We start from the raw sequence: 19,198 nt of genomic DNA, 5'->3' as shown, positions 1-19,198 counted from the left end.
TCATCCACAGACCTGTTTGCTCGGTAAGAAAACTGCAGGGGGTCCAGTAAGGGTCCAGTGATGTCCTTCAGATAAGCCAGAACCAGTTTTTCGAATGACTTCATGACTACAGACGTTAGTGCCATAGGTCTGTAAGTCCTAAAGTCCTGTTATCTTGGGTTTCTATGGGACGGGGATGATGGTCAGCTGGTCAGCACAGGTTTTCAGACAGGCTGGTGTCACACCGTCTAGGCCTGGTGCCTTTCTTCTCTTGTTCTTTCTGAAGACCTGGTGCACATCTTCTTCACTGATCTGGAGTGCAGGTGTGGGGGAGAGGGGGGTTACAGGAGGTGTTAAGGGTTGTGTAGAGAGATGGTCAGGACGGGTGTGGGGGGTCTACAGTACAAATACAATAAAACTCATTCAGGTCATCAGCAAGTTGTTGATTCACCTCAGTGCAGTGGGGATGGTGTCTTGTAGTTGGTGATGGCTTTCAGACCTTTCTACACTGAAGCTGAGTCATTGGAAGTGAACTGATCTTCCAACTTTTTTGCATAGGTCCTTTTAGCCACTCTAAACTCCCTTTTCAGTGTGTGCCTGGCCTGATTGTACAAGACTCTGTCCCCATTTCTGTAGGCATCCTCTTTGGCCTGACGAAGAAGTCTGAGTTTTGCTGTAAACCATGGCTTATCATTGTTGAATGTTAAATACGTCCTGGTAGGAATGCATATATCCTCACAGAAACTAATATAGGATGTTACAGTCTCTGTGAGCTCGTCCAGATTGGTGGTAGCAGCTTCAAAAACGCTCCAATCAGTGCATTTGACACAGGCTTGTAAAACTCACTGTGTTTTGTTGGTCCATCTCTTTACAGTCTTTAATACAGGTTTAGCAGATTTAAGCTTTTGCCTGTAGGTTGGTATAAGATGAACCAGGCAGTGGTCAGAGAGCCCCAAAGCTGCCCGTGGGACAGAGTGATATGCATCTTTTATTGCTGTGTAACAGTGATCCAATATATTACTGTCTCTGGTGGGACATGTAACATGCTGTTTGTATTTTGGCAGTTCATGGGAGAGATTGGTTTCTTTAAAGTCCCCGAGAATGATTAAAACAGAGTCTGGGTGTTGTGGTTCTGTGTCTGTGATCTGATCGGCAAGTTTCTGTAAAGCTGAGCTCACGTGCGCTTGCGGTGGAATGTAAACACTCACGAGAATGAACGAGCAAAACTCCCGCAACAAATAGAAAGGCTTACAGTCTATGAAAAGAGCTTCTAGATCTGAACAGCACATCTTCTTTAACACTGTTACATCTGTACACCACCTCTCATTGATGTAAAAGCATGTCCAGCTGCCGTGCGATTTCCCCGTTGATTCTGCGTCGCGATACGCTCTAAGCAGCTGAAAACCCAGCAGACTTAACGCGCTGTCCAGAATGGGGTCGTTCAGCCAGATTTCCGTGAAACACAGAGCAGCGAGAAATCCTTATTTGTCCAGGAGAGCAGAAGAAGTTCATCCATTTTGTTGGGTAGAGAGCAGAAATTCACCAGATGGATGCTAGGCAACGCTGTTCTAAATCCGCGCTTCCCCCGTTTGCGCGTCCTAAAGTGTTTGATCAGGGCCGCTGATCCGCCAACTACTATGTTCAGCAAAACGTCTGAATAATCGAAAACCGGTAGGAAATTTTGTGGTGTGTTCTGCCGAATGTTCAGTAGTTAATCCCTGGTGAAACTGATTTAATGAGGTGACATGTTATTAACTATGATGACTGTTACCAGAGAGAATATACAGAGTGAAGATGACAAACAGAAATCATGATAAATCATGATTGATATTAGAAAGCTAATATGTTATTAGATATTATAATCATCATTATTTTCATGGTATATTTAAAGGTCCCATGACATGCTGCTTTTTGGATGCTTTTATATAGGCCTAAGTGGTCCCTAGTACTGTATCTTAAGTCTGTTTCCCGAAATTCAGTCTTGGTGCAGAATTCCAGCCACTATGAGCCAGTCCCACAACGAGCTTTCCTTAGGACGTGCCATTCTGTGTCTGTAGCTTTAAATGCTAATGAGGAGGAGAGAGGCGGGGCAAGGTGGAGGGTGGGTGGGGTGTGTGGCCTTAACCAGCTTGTGCTACCATGCGCTAATGTTGACAGTGGATGTATCGCAATGGCTCGTAGACACACAGTTATTCAAGCTTTTCAGTTTGACCCAGAATCTGATCGGGATGGAGAAGCACCGGATGAAGAAGTTGCAACTCAGCGGCTACAGCATTATCTACAGCACAAAATATTGTGTCTGGATACGGTACTTTAGTTGGTTTGTTTATGTATGCTGTTACAGTTATTATCATGTAGCTAATGCTAGCCATAGGCTCGGATGAGGGAACTAAAAAAATACTTTGGTGTTCATTTGTACATCCAAACACTGAGCAACTGTCATGCTTCGCTCGTGTGCAAGCCATGGTGTCTCTCGAGGAAAAAAAAATATTGCGCTCGCCTCGCACGGTAGTAGCTCATTTTCTCATGGGCGGGCAAAGCAGAAAAAGGGGAGGTAACCTTTCCCCGTATGACGACATAAAGGGAAGATTCCGGATTGGGCCATCTGAGCTTTAATTTTCTCAAAGGCGAAGCAGGATACCCAGGGCTTGGTTTAAACCTATCGCCATTTCTAGCCACTGGGGGACCATAGGCAGGCTAGGGGGACACATATTAATGTTAAAAAACCTCATAAAGTGAAATTGTCATGCCATGGGACCTTTAAGATACACACACTAATCTTTGCCATGAAACAGGAAAAGATTATGATATTATGTTTTTTTATTTTTTTTTTTATGTAAATATATGATGATGCTGATAACTGTAGATGAACAGAACTGATCTCACCAGGACAGGGTTTGACTCTAAAGGTCTTCTGTTCGTGACTGACGTGGTTCTTCACGCTGCAGCTGATGTTTCCATCAGTTCCCTCATCCAGATAAATGCTGCTGTTTCCATCCATCAGTCCACGTGTCAATGGATTTCCATTCAGAGTCCAGCTGTAGATGATCTGATCACCCTCCTTTGTGAAGCAGGACACTAGCCTCACCTGATTGGAGGAGCAGCTGATTGACACTTCCACTGAGCCAATAGGAGCTGGAAGGAGGGACACATCACAGTCACATGACTCTCTCAACTCATTATTAATCAATATCAAGACATTTCTAAACAAAATACACTCGTTGCCAAAAATATTGTCACCCTTGGTAAATATGATCAAAGAAGGCTGTGAAAATTAATCTGTATTGTTGATCCTTTTGATGTTTTATTTAAAAAAATTCACAAAAATCTAACCTTTCATTGGATAATAAGAATTTAAAATGGGGGGAAATATCATTATGAAATAAATGTTTTTCTCAAACACACGTTGGACACAATTATTGTCACCCCTAGAAATTATTATGAGTAAAATATCTCTGAAGTATATTCCCATTCATATTCACAATTTTGAGCACTCCAGGGTGATTATGAACATGAAATTATCCAGCCATGGCTTCCTGTTTCACAGAAATATAAATAGGAGGGAAAACAAAGCCCAAATTCCCTTAATCATCCATCACAATGAGAAAAAACAAAGAATATATGTCTGATGTGCAGCAAAAGATAATTGAGCTTCACAAATTAGTGACGTGGCTTTAAGAAAAGAGCTAGAGCAGTGAAAATTCCCATTTCCATCATCAGGGCAATGATTAAGAATTTCCAATCAACATAAAATGTTACGAAACTGCCTGGAAGAGGACATGTGTCTATATTGTCCTAGTGTACGGTCAGAAGGAGAGTTTGAGTGGCTAAAGACTCTCCAAGGACCACAGCTGGAGAATTGCAGAAAATAGGTCAGAAAACCTTTTAAAAAATTGTCAATACATCAGCACATGTTGTTTGGGAGGGTTTCAAGAAAAATTCTCCTCGCTCATCCAAAAACAAACTCCAGCATATTCAGTTATCAGACACGACTGGAACTTCAAATGGGACTGGCTTCTATGGTCAGATGAAACTAAAAAATGAGCTTTTTAGCAGCAGACACTCAAGATGAGTTTGGTGAACACAGGGATAAAAAGTACCCCATGTGTACAATGAAATATACTGCTGTATTTTTGATGTTGTGGGCCTATATTTCTGCTGGAGGTCCTGGACATCTTGTTTAGACGCATGGCATCATGGATTCTATCAAATACCAACAGATAAAAAATCAATAAGTGACTGACTCTGTTAGAATCTTATAATGGGCCATGTTTGGATCTTCCAACCGTACAATAATCCAAACACAAACCTCAAAAACAACACAAAAATGGGTCCCTGAGCACAAAACCAAGCTTCTGCTGGCCATTCCAGTCCTCTGACCTGAACCCTGTAGAACATGAGTGACCTGAAGAGAAGAAGCAGCAACATGGAGCTGTGAATCTAAAGGGTCTGGAGTGATTCTGGATGAAGGAATGGTCTCTGATCTCTCGTCAGGTGTCTCTAACCTCATCAGGCATTATAGGAGAACATTTAGAGCTGTTAAACTGGCAAATGGAGGTTTCAAAAAGTATTGAATTAAAGGGTGACGTTAATTGTGGCCAATGTGTATTAGAGAAAAACATTTATTTCATAATGATATTTCCCTCAATTTTAAATTCTTATTATCCAATGAAAGGTTAGATTTTTGTGAATTTTTTAAATAAAAGATCAAAAGGATCAACAATAAAGATTAATTTTCACAGCCTTCTTTGATCATATTTACCAAGGGTGCCGATATTTTTGGCAATGAGTGTATATATCTGATATGATTGCTGGACTCACTAAATTAAACATGCAGCGCAGGTCAGTCAAGTGACAACAATGTAGCAAATTGTTATTTTTTAAAATAGAATACAGTAAGCAACATGCTAGTATTTCATTTTGAAAATAGTCCTACATGGAAAGTGCAGAGGAATTAGATTAAATTCTTGCAGACTTTCAATAACGAGCTGTAATAAAAACCTTCACAGAGATTCAGCTGATTCATTTGCATGAGAGTGAGATCTTTGGAGAACATGAGATTGTAATGAGTCTGATGAGAGAGTTTCTGTACCTTCAACAATCACTTGAAGATCTCTAGATGTTTCTCTGCCGTCTGAGTTATCGAGTGTTAATCTGTAATTCCCTGAATCTGCTCTGATCACACGGTTTATTATCAGAGTCCCATTAATGACTGTCACTTCAGGTCTGTTATTATAAAGATCACATTCACTCATCCTCATCCTGCCATTCTTTACTCTACAAACTGGATCATCTTTTGTGTTGTTTATTCTCTTTATTATCTTCAGGTCATATTCACTCGCGTCCAGCACCATCAGCAGATTCAGTTTGTGTCCCAGAGCTGCGTAACAGGGATCAGACTGATCAAACCTGCAGAACCGATCCAGACCTGAAGAACACAACACACAATGAAATGTACCAAAATCTATAGACATCATTAATTAAAATCAGACACAAATTACACAAACATTCACAAAATTAAAGTTCAGCTGAAGAAACATGACAAACAGATTCTTGATCTGATCTCAGTTCATCTAATGCTCATCTTCATCATACAGATTTGTATCATTTGTGTGTCTCCTGACTTATTACTAATTAGCAGTATACTGAACATAATCACATTACTGGACAGATTTAACTCAGTTTAGTGTGTAATAGAAAAATAACTGTTAAAATAAAACATTCATTTTATTTTAAAATGTCTGTTTGACACTATGATATAGCTTTTTTTTTTTTTTTTTTGTAGGGCCAAATCTAAATATTGATTGTATTCAAATTTAACTGCAAACACTTGATGCATGTTGACTTGATTTATTCTGTCCAATTACATTAACCTGTGACATTTCTCTCTTTATAAAAATAATGTCTTGATCTTTCTGACATCACATTTAATGGACTGACATCATTTGATGAATCCTTCCTCAAACTTTAAGCACAACAGACATAAAGAAACACACACACACACACACACACACACACACACACACACACACACACACACTTCCTCTCACATTTAACACTCCACTAATATAAACTGTATAGACCAGAAAAGTCTATGACTAGATACACTACACTACAGACTCTTATGCAACTAGACTGTTGATTTCATGTGCTAATTGCTGTGAATAATTATGGGGGAAAAAATAATTTGTTAAAAATATTAACACAAATAATGCACCCCGCCCGCTCAGAGCTGTCCATCATCTTACAGTGATGCAGCTGCTGATGAACATGATGCAGGACGACTGACTGTGTGATGAAGTTTATTAGAATCCAGTTATATGCCACTAAAATAAGATGGCAAAAGTGTACAGGTTAATGTTTTATATTTATATATATATATATATATATATATATACAGTATATATATACAGTATAGTTTAGCAATATCAAGTTTTTCCTCAATATCTGCACAATTCCAATTGTAATACTGATTTTATACAATAGTTCAATAAACAAGAAGTTAATATTGTGCTAAATTGTCTGTTTCGCTCAATTTCACAAATGAGAATAGTTCAGAATTGTTGTGCGTCTCTGAACAACACACAGCTGTTGGTTCCTGTTTGGTTACTGAATTAATCCAGTAAAGTAAAAATCAATGAGTTTTTAAGACATGCAGCCTCTGGTTGTAAAAACAGCAGAGATTTCAATTCCTGAAGAAATGGGATAAACTTTTACAGGTGAGAATGAGTTGGTTTGTGTTTTTATGTGTTAACTCAATATAACAGGTATTTGTATTTGAGACTAAGAGTATCCCATCATTCATCACGTTCAGGAACTCATGTGTACGGTGGCCGAGAGAGCTCAACGCGCTGCAACTTCAGAAAACACATGCAAATAGAAAAAGCACCAGCAAATCAAGAAAACAGCTTCATCAGTTTGACAGCAGATCCTGCAAATGCTCACAACACAAACAGATGAAGAAACACGCTGTAAATGCTCACAGTAATATCACAACACACTGAATTTTATTTGCAGTGTGTTTCTTTATTTGGTTGTGTTGTGAGCATTTGTCAAATTGACGAAGTTGTTTTCTTAATTTGCAGGTGTTTTTTCAAGGTGTTTGCAGCGCGTTGAGCTCTCTCGGCCACCATAGTACATGTGCCCTGAAATCATGAGATGTTGAGGAAAACTTTGCTTTGTAAGTTTATTTAATAAGAACACTATATCACATGCAATTTGTGTCAAATGTAAAGTATTGCACATTTTATTGGTACAGAGATGGTTATGTGTATTTTGTAAAATGTTTGCAACTGCTTTTTATCACTTAATTAGAAGCACCACAATTAAATTGTCATAGGGACAACTGAAGAGAAATGTATATTTACTAAATTATTGTGTATACAAAAGGTGTTAAATAAAGCTCTTAACCTGCTAAATAAGTTTTTTTTATTATTATAATTTTTTTACTTAAACGAAAGTACTACACTACACTTTGCAGTGTACATGTGGTCATCAAACCCACTTGAACACTGCAAAGACCGCAGGTGTGGACATTGGAACGTGTGTATATATATATATATATATATATATATATACACACACACAACAGTGTACGTTATAGACGCAAATAGTAGTAGTTTGTCCCAAAGCTTGTCTACTATTCTGCTCTCACTCAAAATTATGTATATACGTTTTCTTCACAGAAAGAGCACAGACTTTTAGGGCAGATTGGGAAGCAGCATCTTTGAGAAGTGAGAGAGAAGAACAGAGTGGATTTGTAGGGGTGAAAAAGAGAAGTTGACAGTGACAGAGATCTGTAAGAGAAGAGGAGCGGAAAAGATGAACCATGTGATGAGCTGTGAAAAGATCAGTACTGCAGGCAAAGTGTTTAAAATAAATGTTAGCTCAGTTTGCAAGCTCTTAAAAGGGAAAGTAATATGTTTTTAATCAGTCAGTGAATGCTATTTACATTTTCTGATATAGAGGTACAAAAATCTGACTATATACAGATTATATGATTTTATGGGTCTTAAATAGTCTCTCTTTTACTGTGACTTAAACACTTTCTCTGATATATTATAATACTCTACTTATACACACAGTTCAAGAAGGTCAGAAAACTCTATTGCTAGATCACTGCAGACTCTTAATGTACTATTATATTCATCAGAGATTGATCTGACTGACCAGCATGATAAGAGTTTGATGTGAAAGTGACTCACATGCAGCAGTTTGCAGCAGCATCAGTCCAAAGATGAGCATCGTTTCTCTAAAGTCCAGTTTCCAGAAGAATCCAAACCCAACAGACGAGCTTTAGATCGAGTCTCACTGACAGACAGCAGCTCTACTGACACATCAGGAAATTACATGACTTTGAGAAAGGGGAAGTTAGTTTATATTATGCAATACAAGTAGGAATATATTGAGAGAGAGAGAGAGAGAGATAAAGACTTTTACTTTTACAAACCCTTTATTCTACACAAAAATTATTAAAAACATTAAATACATATAATCTCATTCACAATAAACATCAAACATTGCACTCCTACATATCTGCTATAAAATAAACAATAAGTTGCATTACCAATTAAAAACCAAACCACCAAACTCAATCACTATAACCAGAGCTTCCTTAAAACACCATTTAAAAAAGGAATATTATCAATATGCATGTAATGGATATATTCCATAAGATTTAAATATCCTTCCCTGTATTTTTTTTTCCTGATGACATTTTAAAATTGCTAATTTAGCTTGACCTATTACGAAATGAGCAAGTACACATTGTTCTTGTAAATATCTCTTATAACAACAACCCAATATAAATAAGCTATTAGTATACAGATAACCTAATTTTGTCATTGTTTTTCTTAACAGCACAGAAATAGGATCATAGGTCTATTGGGCAATCACAAAACATATGGAAGACCGTATCTAAAGCATCACAAAAAGGACAATATGATGTAACATTTTCATTCATCTTTGCAACAAACTTATTCGTGGCTAAAATACAATGAATCAACCTCCATTGAAGATCTCCACAACTTTTTGAAATAGGTGATTTACACAAAAGTCTCCAAGATGGAAAGATATCTTCAGATACAGAAAGTTGAGATTGTTCCTTTCAATTGATTGAAATGTAAAGTTTTAACACATATGTAGCCTAATACAGTAATTGTTTCCCCTAAAAATCAAAACTAGTTTTTCCATAACCCTTTAATATGGAAATACCAGCATTTTCATCAATTCCACAATCTTTAAATCACCTTTAACTGAGGAAAATTAAGCAATGCAACACCATTCATCAAAGCGTAATTTACAAAATTATCAATTGATGACAGGAAGGAGGATTTAAAACCCCTGACAAGCCCTTCTATAATTCTGACAGAATGTAAACCAACCTGATCAGCCAGTGACTCTATAGTTTTCCATTGACCTCTATTTATATTAATCATATCAATAATCTTAGTGACACCAGCATTTAAAAATGTATTAATCAAATGTTGTGGTATGCTTGATTAAAACTCTATGAGTTGATTTTAAAAAAAAAAAGAGGTTCCTCCATGCCATAATGCTCATCCACTGTTCTTGATACTTCAAACAATTCCCATGATTTAAGCACTGACACACTGTATAAAAACTCAAAAACAAATCAGATTTTTTTTTTTTTTTTAACAAAAGATCATAATTGTAAAAAATTATTGTTTATCAATGCCTATTCCCCCTATATATTTAAGTATAGACCTCCCAAACACCACCCAGGGCACCTCATCTGAACTATACAATAATGCAATGTTTGTAATCTCCAAATGTATAAGCCCTTGACCACCCTCTGTCACAGGTAAAGGACCCCTGGATGAAGCCAATGACTGCCATTCCAGAAAAAATAACAAAGGCTTTTTTAATGTTCTTCAGCAAATCTTTAGGAGGCTCTAAAACATTAAATCTGTGCCACAACATGGAAGCGTCTAAATTATTAATAACTAAGCATCTTCCTCTAAAAGAAAGCTGTGAAGGTCCATTTACACGAGCAACTAATCCCTCCCAATTCTTCTTTTCATATTGATCATTTCCAAAATAAACTCCAAGCATTTTGAATCCATCCGTGCCCCACACTGCTTCGTTAATTTAGGAGGTCCAGAAATTTGCCATTCACCCAGCAATAAAGATTTATAATGCAAGCAGATGATACTTTTTGGAAGTTATTTAAACAAGAAATTAACTTATTAACATCCTCAGTATTTTTGATGGCTGTCGTTACATCATCAGCATGCAGTAAGTTTAATAGAGGCTATTTCAAGAGATCCAGGAAGAGAGACACCATATTTCTGTTCTCAATAGACATTGCATAAAGAAGACAACCTTGCCTTATGCATCTAGTCACAGAAAATGGTATACATATCTTTATAAAGCAACTTAATACATGATACAAAATATGGACCAAATCCAAAAGCTTCCAGAGTCTTAAACATATAATGATGATGGCCTACTCGGTCAAAAGCTTTTTCCTGGTCCAAAGAAAGCAAACCAATGTCCAATTTATATATTTTTGAAATTGCAATGATGTCTCTCACTAAAAATCAATTATCAAATTAAATTACTGTAAAGCTTTATCTGTTCATCCTCTGAAATGTTCGGCAAATCCTGTAAAAAAAAAGGTCTGCTGAAATCCCATCACACTGCTGAGAGCAATACAAGTCCTCATAAAAAGATATGACATGGCACAAGACTGAATCTCTTGTTGATCGGTTGTCACTCATCCATTTGGAAGTTTCAGCTGATTAAATTGTTTCTGTTGTTTTGTCTTTTTTTCCAAGCCCAAAAAATATATATAGTGGGTGCATCTTTGGAAAATCTAGTTCTTAAAAAGCAAGTTTTCCTCTTTCCTCCAATAGATTTCTCAGAAGAAGCTTGTCCTCTGTAATATGATCAATAAAATTCAAATCATCATGAATATTATTGACACTTTGTTCAAGAATACTTTGTTCCAGAGTCTTCATTTCTACTTTGAGACTTCTGATACTTTGTGCAGTATAATTGTGACAAAAGATCTTTATATGAACTTTGTCAATATCCCACCATTGACTTAAAGACTGAAATCTGTCTCTCTCGAATTCCCGCCAAGAGCTCCAGACAAGTTATTTGAATTTCTTTTTAGCCAAGTATATTGCCTGGCTCCAGGAAATGTCTGCCTCCATATACAGTATCAACAAAATCATGACGATTAACTAGGTTTTTAAAAATCCCAGCAGATAATAGATGGGGTTCATCATGATTTCTATCTAAAACTGAATTTATTGTACAATTAAAATCACCCCGCATAAAAACAACATTATCTTGAGGACACTGTAACAAAGATCAGATAATTTACCAAAGAAAGGTACACGTTCCTGACCAGCACTTGGTGCATAAACATTAAAAAAGTGAAACTTGTCTCACCGAGAGTAATATCAACAAGCAAAATTCTCCCAAGCATAACTTCTGTCATCACTGGGTGGCCACTAACACATGATGAAAAGAGCATGGCAGCACCTGCACTCAAACTTGTTTCATGGCTCAACAATACATTTCCCTTCCAACCTCCAACCCAGTGTGCCTGATTTTGAAGATCTGGGTTTTTTGTAGCAAGACTATATCTGATATTATTTGTTATTTATTGCTATAATAAACAGGCCCAATGTTGTTGGGTTTGAACTAGTCAACTAGCTAGAATTTACAACCCCGGGACAAACAGAAGAGATCAAAATCAGCATGACAGATCCGCTCTGAAAACAGCAAACATCGGTAACTGTAACGATTCCTAAAACCTCAGATTCCTCCGGCGCAAAAGAGCGATGATGATGATGAAGCACATCTGACAAAGTATTTCTACAGAAACAATGTACATCTATAATATAAAATAATACAAGTCTAATAATGTAATACACTTTCTTTGTTATTAGCGACATCTGCAGGAGAAAACAAGAGTTACAGTTGGACTCAATAAAATTACTGGATGTATTGTTTTTGTATATGGTTTGTTTTTAAGTCTGTGTAAATTAATTGTGTGCTTTCTGTGACTTAAAATTATTTCATGCAATAAGCTTATTGCAAATACAGTTTTATTTCAATGCGTCTTATTTCCAACACTGACTCCATTTACAAATGCACTAATTAAACATGTTAAATGTCATCTAAAAAGACAGTCAGTTTAAAAACTGTCAGAAAACACCAGACACCCCAAACTGAGAAATGGATCAAGAGCTTCAAACAGATAAAACATCTAAACAGATGCTGTAAACTAAGAGAAAGCAACCAAAACAAGAATAAAGTAAAAGAGCAAGAGCAGAAATGTGAAATAAACACAGTTTGATGTGAGATTGATGTGAGAATGTGTGAGATTATGAAGTCATTTCTCATAGATGTGATGATCTGCTGCTGCTCTCATGAATCTTCTGCTGTGTGTTCATGTCCTTCTCTAAATCTTCTCATCCTCACTTTCTGATCTTCCTGTTTCTCTCCTAAAAACATCACATCATCATCATCATCATCACACTCTTAATATTTGCATTTGCAAATCCATAATAATGATGATAAGTGTCTCTCACCTGACGTGTGTCTCATGTAGATGTGAAAAGCTCCCAACAGACCCAACAGAACCATCAGCTGGAAACACCAGACCAGCACAAACACCACAGACACTGAACAACACAAACACAGCAATCAATCAATCAATCATTCTATCAGTCTATGTGTAGTTGATATCTGTAGATTCACAGCCATGATCTCACCAGGACAGGGTTTGAGTCTAATGGTCTTCTGTGTGTGACTGACGTGGTTCTTCACGCTGCAGATGATGTTTCCATCAGTTCCCTCATCCAGATCAATGCTGCTGTTTCCATCCATCAGTGGATCTCCATTCAGAGTCCAGCTGTAGAGGAGCTGATCCCCCTCAGAGGAGCAGAACACCCTCATCACCCCACTGGAGGAGCAGATGATTGACACTTCCACTGAGCCAATAGGAGCTGGAGGGAGGGACACATCACAGTCACATGACAAACACAGGACAATCTTGTTACTATTACTGGAGGATGTAGTGTGTTTACTGTGTGCTACAGGAATAAAAACCTTCACAGAGATTCAACTGATTCATTTTCATGAGAGTGAGATCTTTGGAGAACATGAGATTGTAATGAGTCTGATGAGAGAGTTTCTGTACCTTCAACAATCACTTGAAGATCTCTAGATGTTTCTGTGCCGTCTGAGTTATCGAGTGTTAATGTGTAATTCCCTGAATCTGCTCTGATCACACGGTTTATTATCAGAGTCCCATTAATGACTGTCACTTCAGGTCTGTTATTATAAAGATCACATTCACTCATCCTCATCCTGCCATTCTTTACTCTACAAACTGGATCATCTTGTGTGTTGTTTATTCTCTTTATTAACTTCATGTTATATTTACTGGCGTCCAGCACCATCAGCAGATTGAGTTTGTCTCTCAGAGCTGTGTAACAGGGTTTAGATTGTTTAAAACTGCAGAACCGATCCAGACCTGAGGAACAAAACACAAACACACACACACAGTGAAATCCACATTCAGTAAAATTAACATGAACTCTAAACCATTTCATCATTCCCATTACTCTATTATTTCAATATTTAAGTTATGTACAATTTTTTTTTACTATAAATAAACGACATAAGGCACGCGTCCCACTACAATTAGCCGTGTTCCAATTCAAGGCTGTGTCCTTCGTATTTGAAGGCCCATTGCATCACCATGGCGCTACAAAGACTGTCCCAATTTGAAAGGTATCTTCAAATGCACCCTTTGTTTCTCGTGAAACGAAAGATACAACAGATGGATCGAAAGCAAAAACGCCCTATGAGTGAGTTAGTGTCCATTCACTCAAAAATGATTAAATAAATAAAAAAAAAATGTTATACTTTATTTTAACTTTGCACACCATCTTACGAGGCTCAACTGATAAACAACTGGGGAAACACTGACGCTTCACTTCATAGAGATCAATGCATTGACCAAAGCTGACGCCTGAAAAAGCATGCTACGACAAAGATGCCACTTTCATCAGCAGATGTGGACACAGCAAAATGATTTATAACAGATTTATGAATTGACCTAAATAATCTTTCTCCCACAATTCACTACTCAATAATACCTACTCTACTAGACTAATAACTTACTAAAGCCCCATCCATCGTTACTTGTTCTAAAGTGACGTCTTCAAATGAGTAACATAGGCTTGGGCTCAGCTATTAAACTGTCTAATTGAGATTTGAATCCGTGGTGGAAGTAATATTTTGACACACAAAATGTTTAAGACACCATGGTTGTTTCTTATTTATTTACACATTTGTACCATCAAACTTTTATACAAACGCAATATCACACTCATAGTCATGCAACGTCACTCTATATTAACACAGCCATGATTCAGCCATGGATGCTTTATTATTGATGATAACAGTTAAAAGGTAACTGTTATTTCAAATAGTAATACTAATTTGCAACATTAGCAATATTTTTGACTGTCAATTAAATGCCATTTCCATGAAGTATCAATTACATAATTATTTTTAATTTTGAACATATATAAAGGAAGGAATAACTGACAATGTGTCACTAAATTTTTGAAAAATATTTTTTCAATAATTCAAAAGGACTGCAGTACATTTATTATACAGAGAGAGATTTTGATTTTCGAAAAAAACTTTATTACAAATAATTAACATATCCAGACAATCAAATAAAAAAAAAGAGAAAAAAAAACAAAAAAACACATTAAAGCCAAAATAGGGGCAAAGATTAAGTTTTCAAAAACCTCACACAAAGCTCCGCTATAGCACCAAATCAAGTCGAAAGAAAGAAGATCATTCATAACTTTGAAATAATGAAAATCAATGAGAATCCTAGATTGTACTGAATAAAAAATAAAAAATAAAAAAGCCAATAAACTATAACTCATGTTTTGTTCAATTTTGTGTTTCCTAGTACCATAGATAGCCATTTTAGCTTGACCTAATAAAAAATTCAAGAGTTGATAATTAAAACGTTTTCTCTGAACATATTTAAAACCACAAATAAAAATCCTAATAGAAAACATCTCACCAAAACACAAAATAAATTCTGTAAAACAGTAAACAATGGTCTAGAACACTGCATAAATGCATGCAATACAGTTTCTCTCTGCAGACAGAAAGAGCAATCATGACCAACATCAGGATTTAAAACTGAGATAAAGGCATTAACTGCAACTGCCCCATGTAAAATTCTCCACTGCAGATCCCCAAATTTGTGACTTGTACAACACTTTCCATTCAGGGTACTCACCTGCAAAAAATTACGCCAGGGAGTATCCCCTCTATTATTTAAAAATATTTTGTTTAAAGATTTAACACACATTTTATACATTTATTTTCCCGAAGCTGGCTCCAGGCCAATTAATGTCACATCTTCACAGTGCAAAAAAACACCTTTACAATCTTCTAAATTGAGAGATAATGACAAAACAGGGAATGGATCATCACTGTTTGGAACAATTAGCCCCTCATAATAGTCCTCCAGCAACTTGATTTCTTCCGCTGTGAGAGCAGCTCTCCATTGCTCAAGAAGTTTAGCGACTGTACGTTTTGAACGAAGTCCCAAATGTCCAGCAACTAAGTCACCATTTTTGAAGTCTTTTCCAGCTGACTGTAATAGGCACCCAAGAGTTGTTACTTTAGAAGAGAGAAGAATTCCATTGAGTGCAGGGAAAGGGCCCTCGAGAGATATGTCCATGCGTGACCCACAGAATAAAGGTTCTTGTAACAACCAGTATAAGGAACATATTCCGCAGGGTCTTTGCACAGTGAACAAAGTCCACACCTTAAAAACATTACGACAAATCTATCTTTTTAGGATTCAACCAGAACAAAGTCTTGTCCATACCTAAGCTTCCAAAAGACTGCAGAACCATGAAAGCTAGATCTCCAGTTCGAGTCCACTGATCCAATCAAACGTCTCTGTACAAATTGAAGCCGAAAAGCTGCTGTTCTGCTCTGGAAGTGCATAAGTCCATGACCACGCTCTTCCTTGGGCAAATACAAAACAGCTTTTGGAACCCAGTGCAGTTTATCCCCCCCCCCAAAAAAATCAATCAAAATTGACTGAATTTTGAATAAGAAGTTTGATGGAGGATCAACACATATTAACCGATGCCATAGAGAAGATGTTAACAAGTTATTGATAATCGATATATGGCCTCTATATGACAACTTTGGAAGCAAAAATTTCCATTTATCAAGGCCATCTTTTATTTTTCCAACAGCTCCTTCAAAGTTTTTTTGTACAACCATTTAATTACCTAAAAACACTCCAAGATACTTGAAACCCTCTCTAGTCCAAGTTAAACCATCTGGGAGGTTTGGATCCCCACCTAACCATCTCCCAACCAAAATGGCTTCACTTTTAGACCAGTTTACTTTAGTAGATGAAAACACTCTGAAATCTTTCAACAATTTTAACAGCAAATCTACATCATTCTGACAACTAATTAAAATCACAACATCATCAGCATATGCCGATAATTTAAACACCTTTAAACATTTTGGAATATGAAAACCATGCAAATCTGTTCTTAACTTACTTAAAAAAGGCTCAATTGCTAAAGCATAGAGCATACCTGATAAAGCACACCCTTGCCTTACGCCTCTAAAAACCTTAAAAGGAGCACATAAGTCACCATTAACTTTCAAAATACTCTCAATGTTACTGTACAAGACCTTAACCATTGAAATAAAATTGGAACTAAAGCCAAACGCCTCTAAAACATCCCATAAATACTTATGTTCAACACGATCAAAAGCTTTTTCTTGATCGAGTGACAAAAGGCCAAAATCTAAATTAAGACTTTTACCAAGGTCCAAAATATCCCTAATAAAATATATATTATCAAAAATTCGTCTACCAGGTACACAATAGTTCTGGTCAGGATGGATCACCTGCTCCAACACTTCTCCTAATCTACAGGTGCTGGTCATATAATTAGAATATCATCAAAAAGTTGATTTATTTCACTAATTCTATTCAAAAAGTGAAACTTGTATATTATATTCATTCATTACACACAGACTGATATATTTCAAATGTTTATTTCTTTTAATTTTGATGATTAGAGCTTACAGCTCATGAAAGTCAAAAATCAGTATCTCAAAATATTAGAATATTACTTAAGACCAATACAAAGAAAGGATTTTTAGAAATCTTGGCCAACTGAAAAGTATGAAAATGAAAAGTATGAGCATGTACAGCACTCAATACTTAGTTGGGGCTCGTTTTGCCTGAATTACTGCAGCAATGCGGCGTGGCATGGAGTCGATCAGTCTGAGGCACTGCTCAGGTGTTATGAGAGCCCAGGTTGCTCTGATAGTGGCCTTCAGCTCATCTGCATTGTTGGGTCTGGTGTCTCTCATCTTCCTCTTGACAATACCCCACAGATTCTCTATGGGGTTCAGGTCAGACGAGTTTGCTGGCCAATCAAGCACAGTAACACTATGGTCATTGAACCAGCTTTTGGTACCTTTGGCAGTGTGGGCAGGTGCCAAGTCCTGCTGGAAAATGAAATCAGCATCTCCATAAAGCTGTCAACAGAAGGAAGCATGAAGTGCTCTAAAATTTCCTGGTAGATGGCTGCGTTGACTGTGGACTTCAGAAAACACAGTGGACCAACACCAGCAGATGACATGGCAGCCCAAATCATCACTGACTGTGGAAACTTCACACTGGACTTCAAGCAACATGGATTCTGTGCTCTCCACTCTTCCTTCAGACTCTGGGACCTTGATTTCCAAATGAAATGTAAAATTTACTTTCATCTGAAAAGAGCACTTTGGACCACTGAGCAACAGTCCAGTTCTTTTTCTCCACAGCCCAGGTAAGATGCTTCTGACGTTGTCTCTGGTTCAGAAGTGGCTTGGTAGCCCTTTTCCTGAAGACGTCTGAGCGTGGTGACTCTTGATGCACTGACTCCAGCTTCAGTTCTCTCCTTGTGAAGCTCTCACAAGTGTTTGAATTGGCTTTGCTTGACTGTATTCTCAAGCTTGCGGTCATTCCTGTTGCTTGTGCACCTTTTCCTACCCAAATTCTTCCTTCCAGTCAACTTTGCATTTAATATGCTTTGATACAGCACTCTGTAAACAGCCACACCTTTCAGTAATGACCTTCTGTGACTTACCCTCTTTGTGGAGGGTGTCAATGTTCGTCTTCTGGATCATTGCCAAGTCAGCAGTCGTCTCCATTATTGTGGTTTCAAAGAACAAGAGATACCCAGAATTTATACTGTAGGGATGGTCATTTATTCAAACTCAAATGTAAATATTCTAATATTTTGAGATACTGATTTTTGACTTTCATGAGCTGTAAGCTCTAATCATCAAAATTAAAAGAAATAAACATTTGAAATATATCAGTCTGTGTGTAATGAATGAATGTAATATACAAGTTTCACTTTTTGAATGGAATTAGTGAAATAAATCAACTTTTTGATGATATTCTAATTATATGACCACCACCTGTATTTGCCAGAACTTTGGAAAGCAATTTATAATCATTGCACAACAAACTGACTGGTCTCCAGTTTTTAATGTCATTTAGGTCTCCCTTTTTCGGCAACAAGGTGAGAATTGCTCTACGACAACTTGTGGATAGCCACCCACTGGCCAGGCTTTCCTTAAGCACCTCTAATAGGTCCGGACCCACCTCTGTGTGTATATCACTGTGTGTTTCTTGAACAAGCAAGACATCAATTTTCTTTTGTTTAATTATCTCATATAATTGAAACCTTTTCCCAATATCTCTAGCCCCATTCACATTCAGAGAAGCCATAAACATTCCCCCCATAAATAAGGAAGGAAAAAAATTTTCCTTCAAAATTAAAATAAATGAGCACAGCCAAAGGAGACAAAAAAGGAGAAAGTATTTATGTGCTATCGTTACTAGCATTGAGCCTTGGTTGAGCATGTTTCAGATTGACTCAAATCACAGTTGTCTGTCTTTTTAGTCTGTTTACCGGTGTGCTGTTGCTTTAATCGTCTCTTCTGAGGCGTTTTAAAAGTAACATCGTCTAAACCCATCATAAAAATCTGATCCTTCTCTATGTTGAGAGACGTTTGTTCCCCAACTGTAACAGGGTTACCGTCATCTTGCTGTTCGTTCACCAGAACCTGCACTGACTGCCCATCTACCGGGGAAGACCCA

General features: G+C 37.1%; 1 protein-coding gene across 1 annotated transcript in view; it reads right to left on the bottom strand.

The window, feature by feature from the left end:
• LOC131553953 (uncharacterized) overlaps nucleotides 1-19,198 on the bottom strand; it is a 65,765-nt gene that overhangs the window by 26,850 nt on the left and 19,717 nt on the right. The window contains exons 9-10 of the mRNA XM_058798943.1: nucleotides 13,160-13,495; nucleotides 2,866-3,114 (exon numbers count right to left, since the gene is read on the bottom strand). Coding sequence (XP_058654926.1) covers nucleotides 2,866-3,114; nucleotides 13,160-13,495 — 585 coding nt within the window. The remainder of the gene's footprint in view (nucleotides 1-2,865; nucleotides 3,115-13,159; nucleotides 13,496-19,198) is intronic.

This window comes from Onychostoma macrolepis, chromosome 14, assembly GCF_012432095.1.
Source record: "Onychostoma macrolepis isolate SWU-2019 chromosome 14, ASM1243209v1, whole genome shotgun sequence".
In the NCBI taxonomy this organism is placed as follows: Eukaryota; Metazoa; Chordata; class Actinopteri; order Cypriniformes; family Cyprinidae; genus Onychostoma; species Onychostoma macrolepis.
This window is presented reverse-complemented; position numbering and strand designations above follow the sequence as displayed.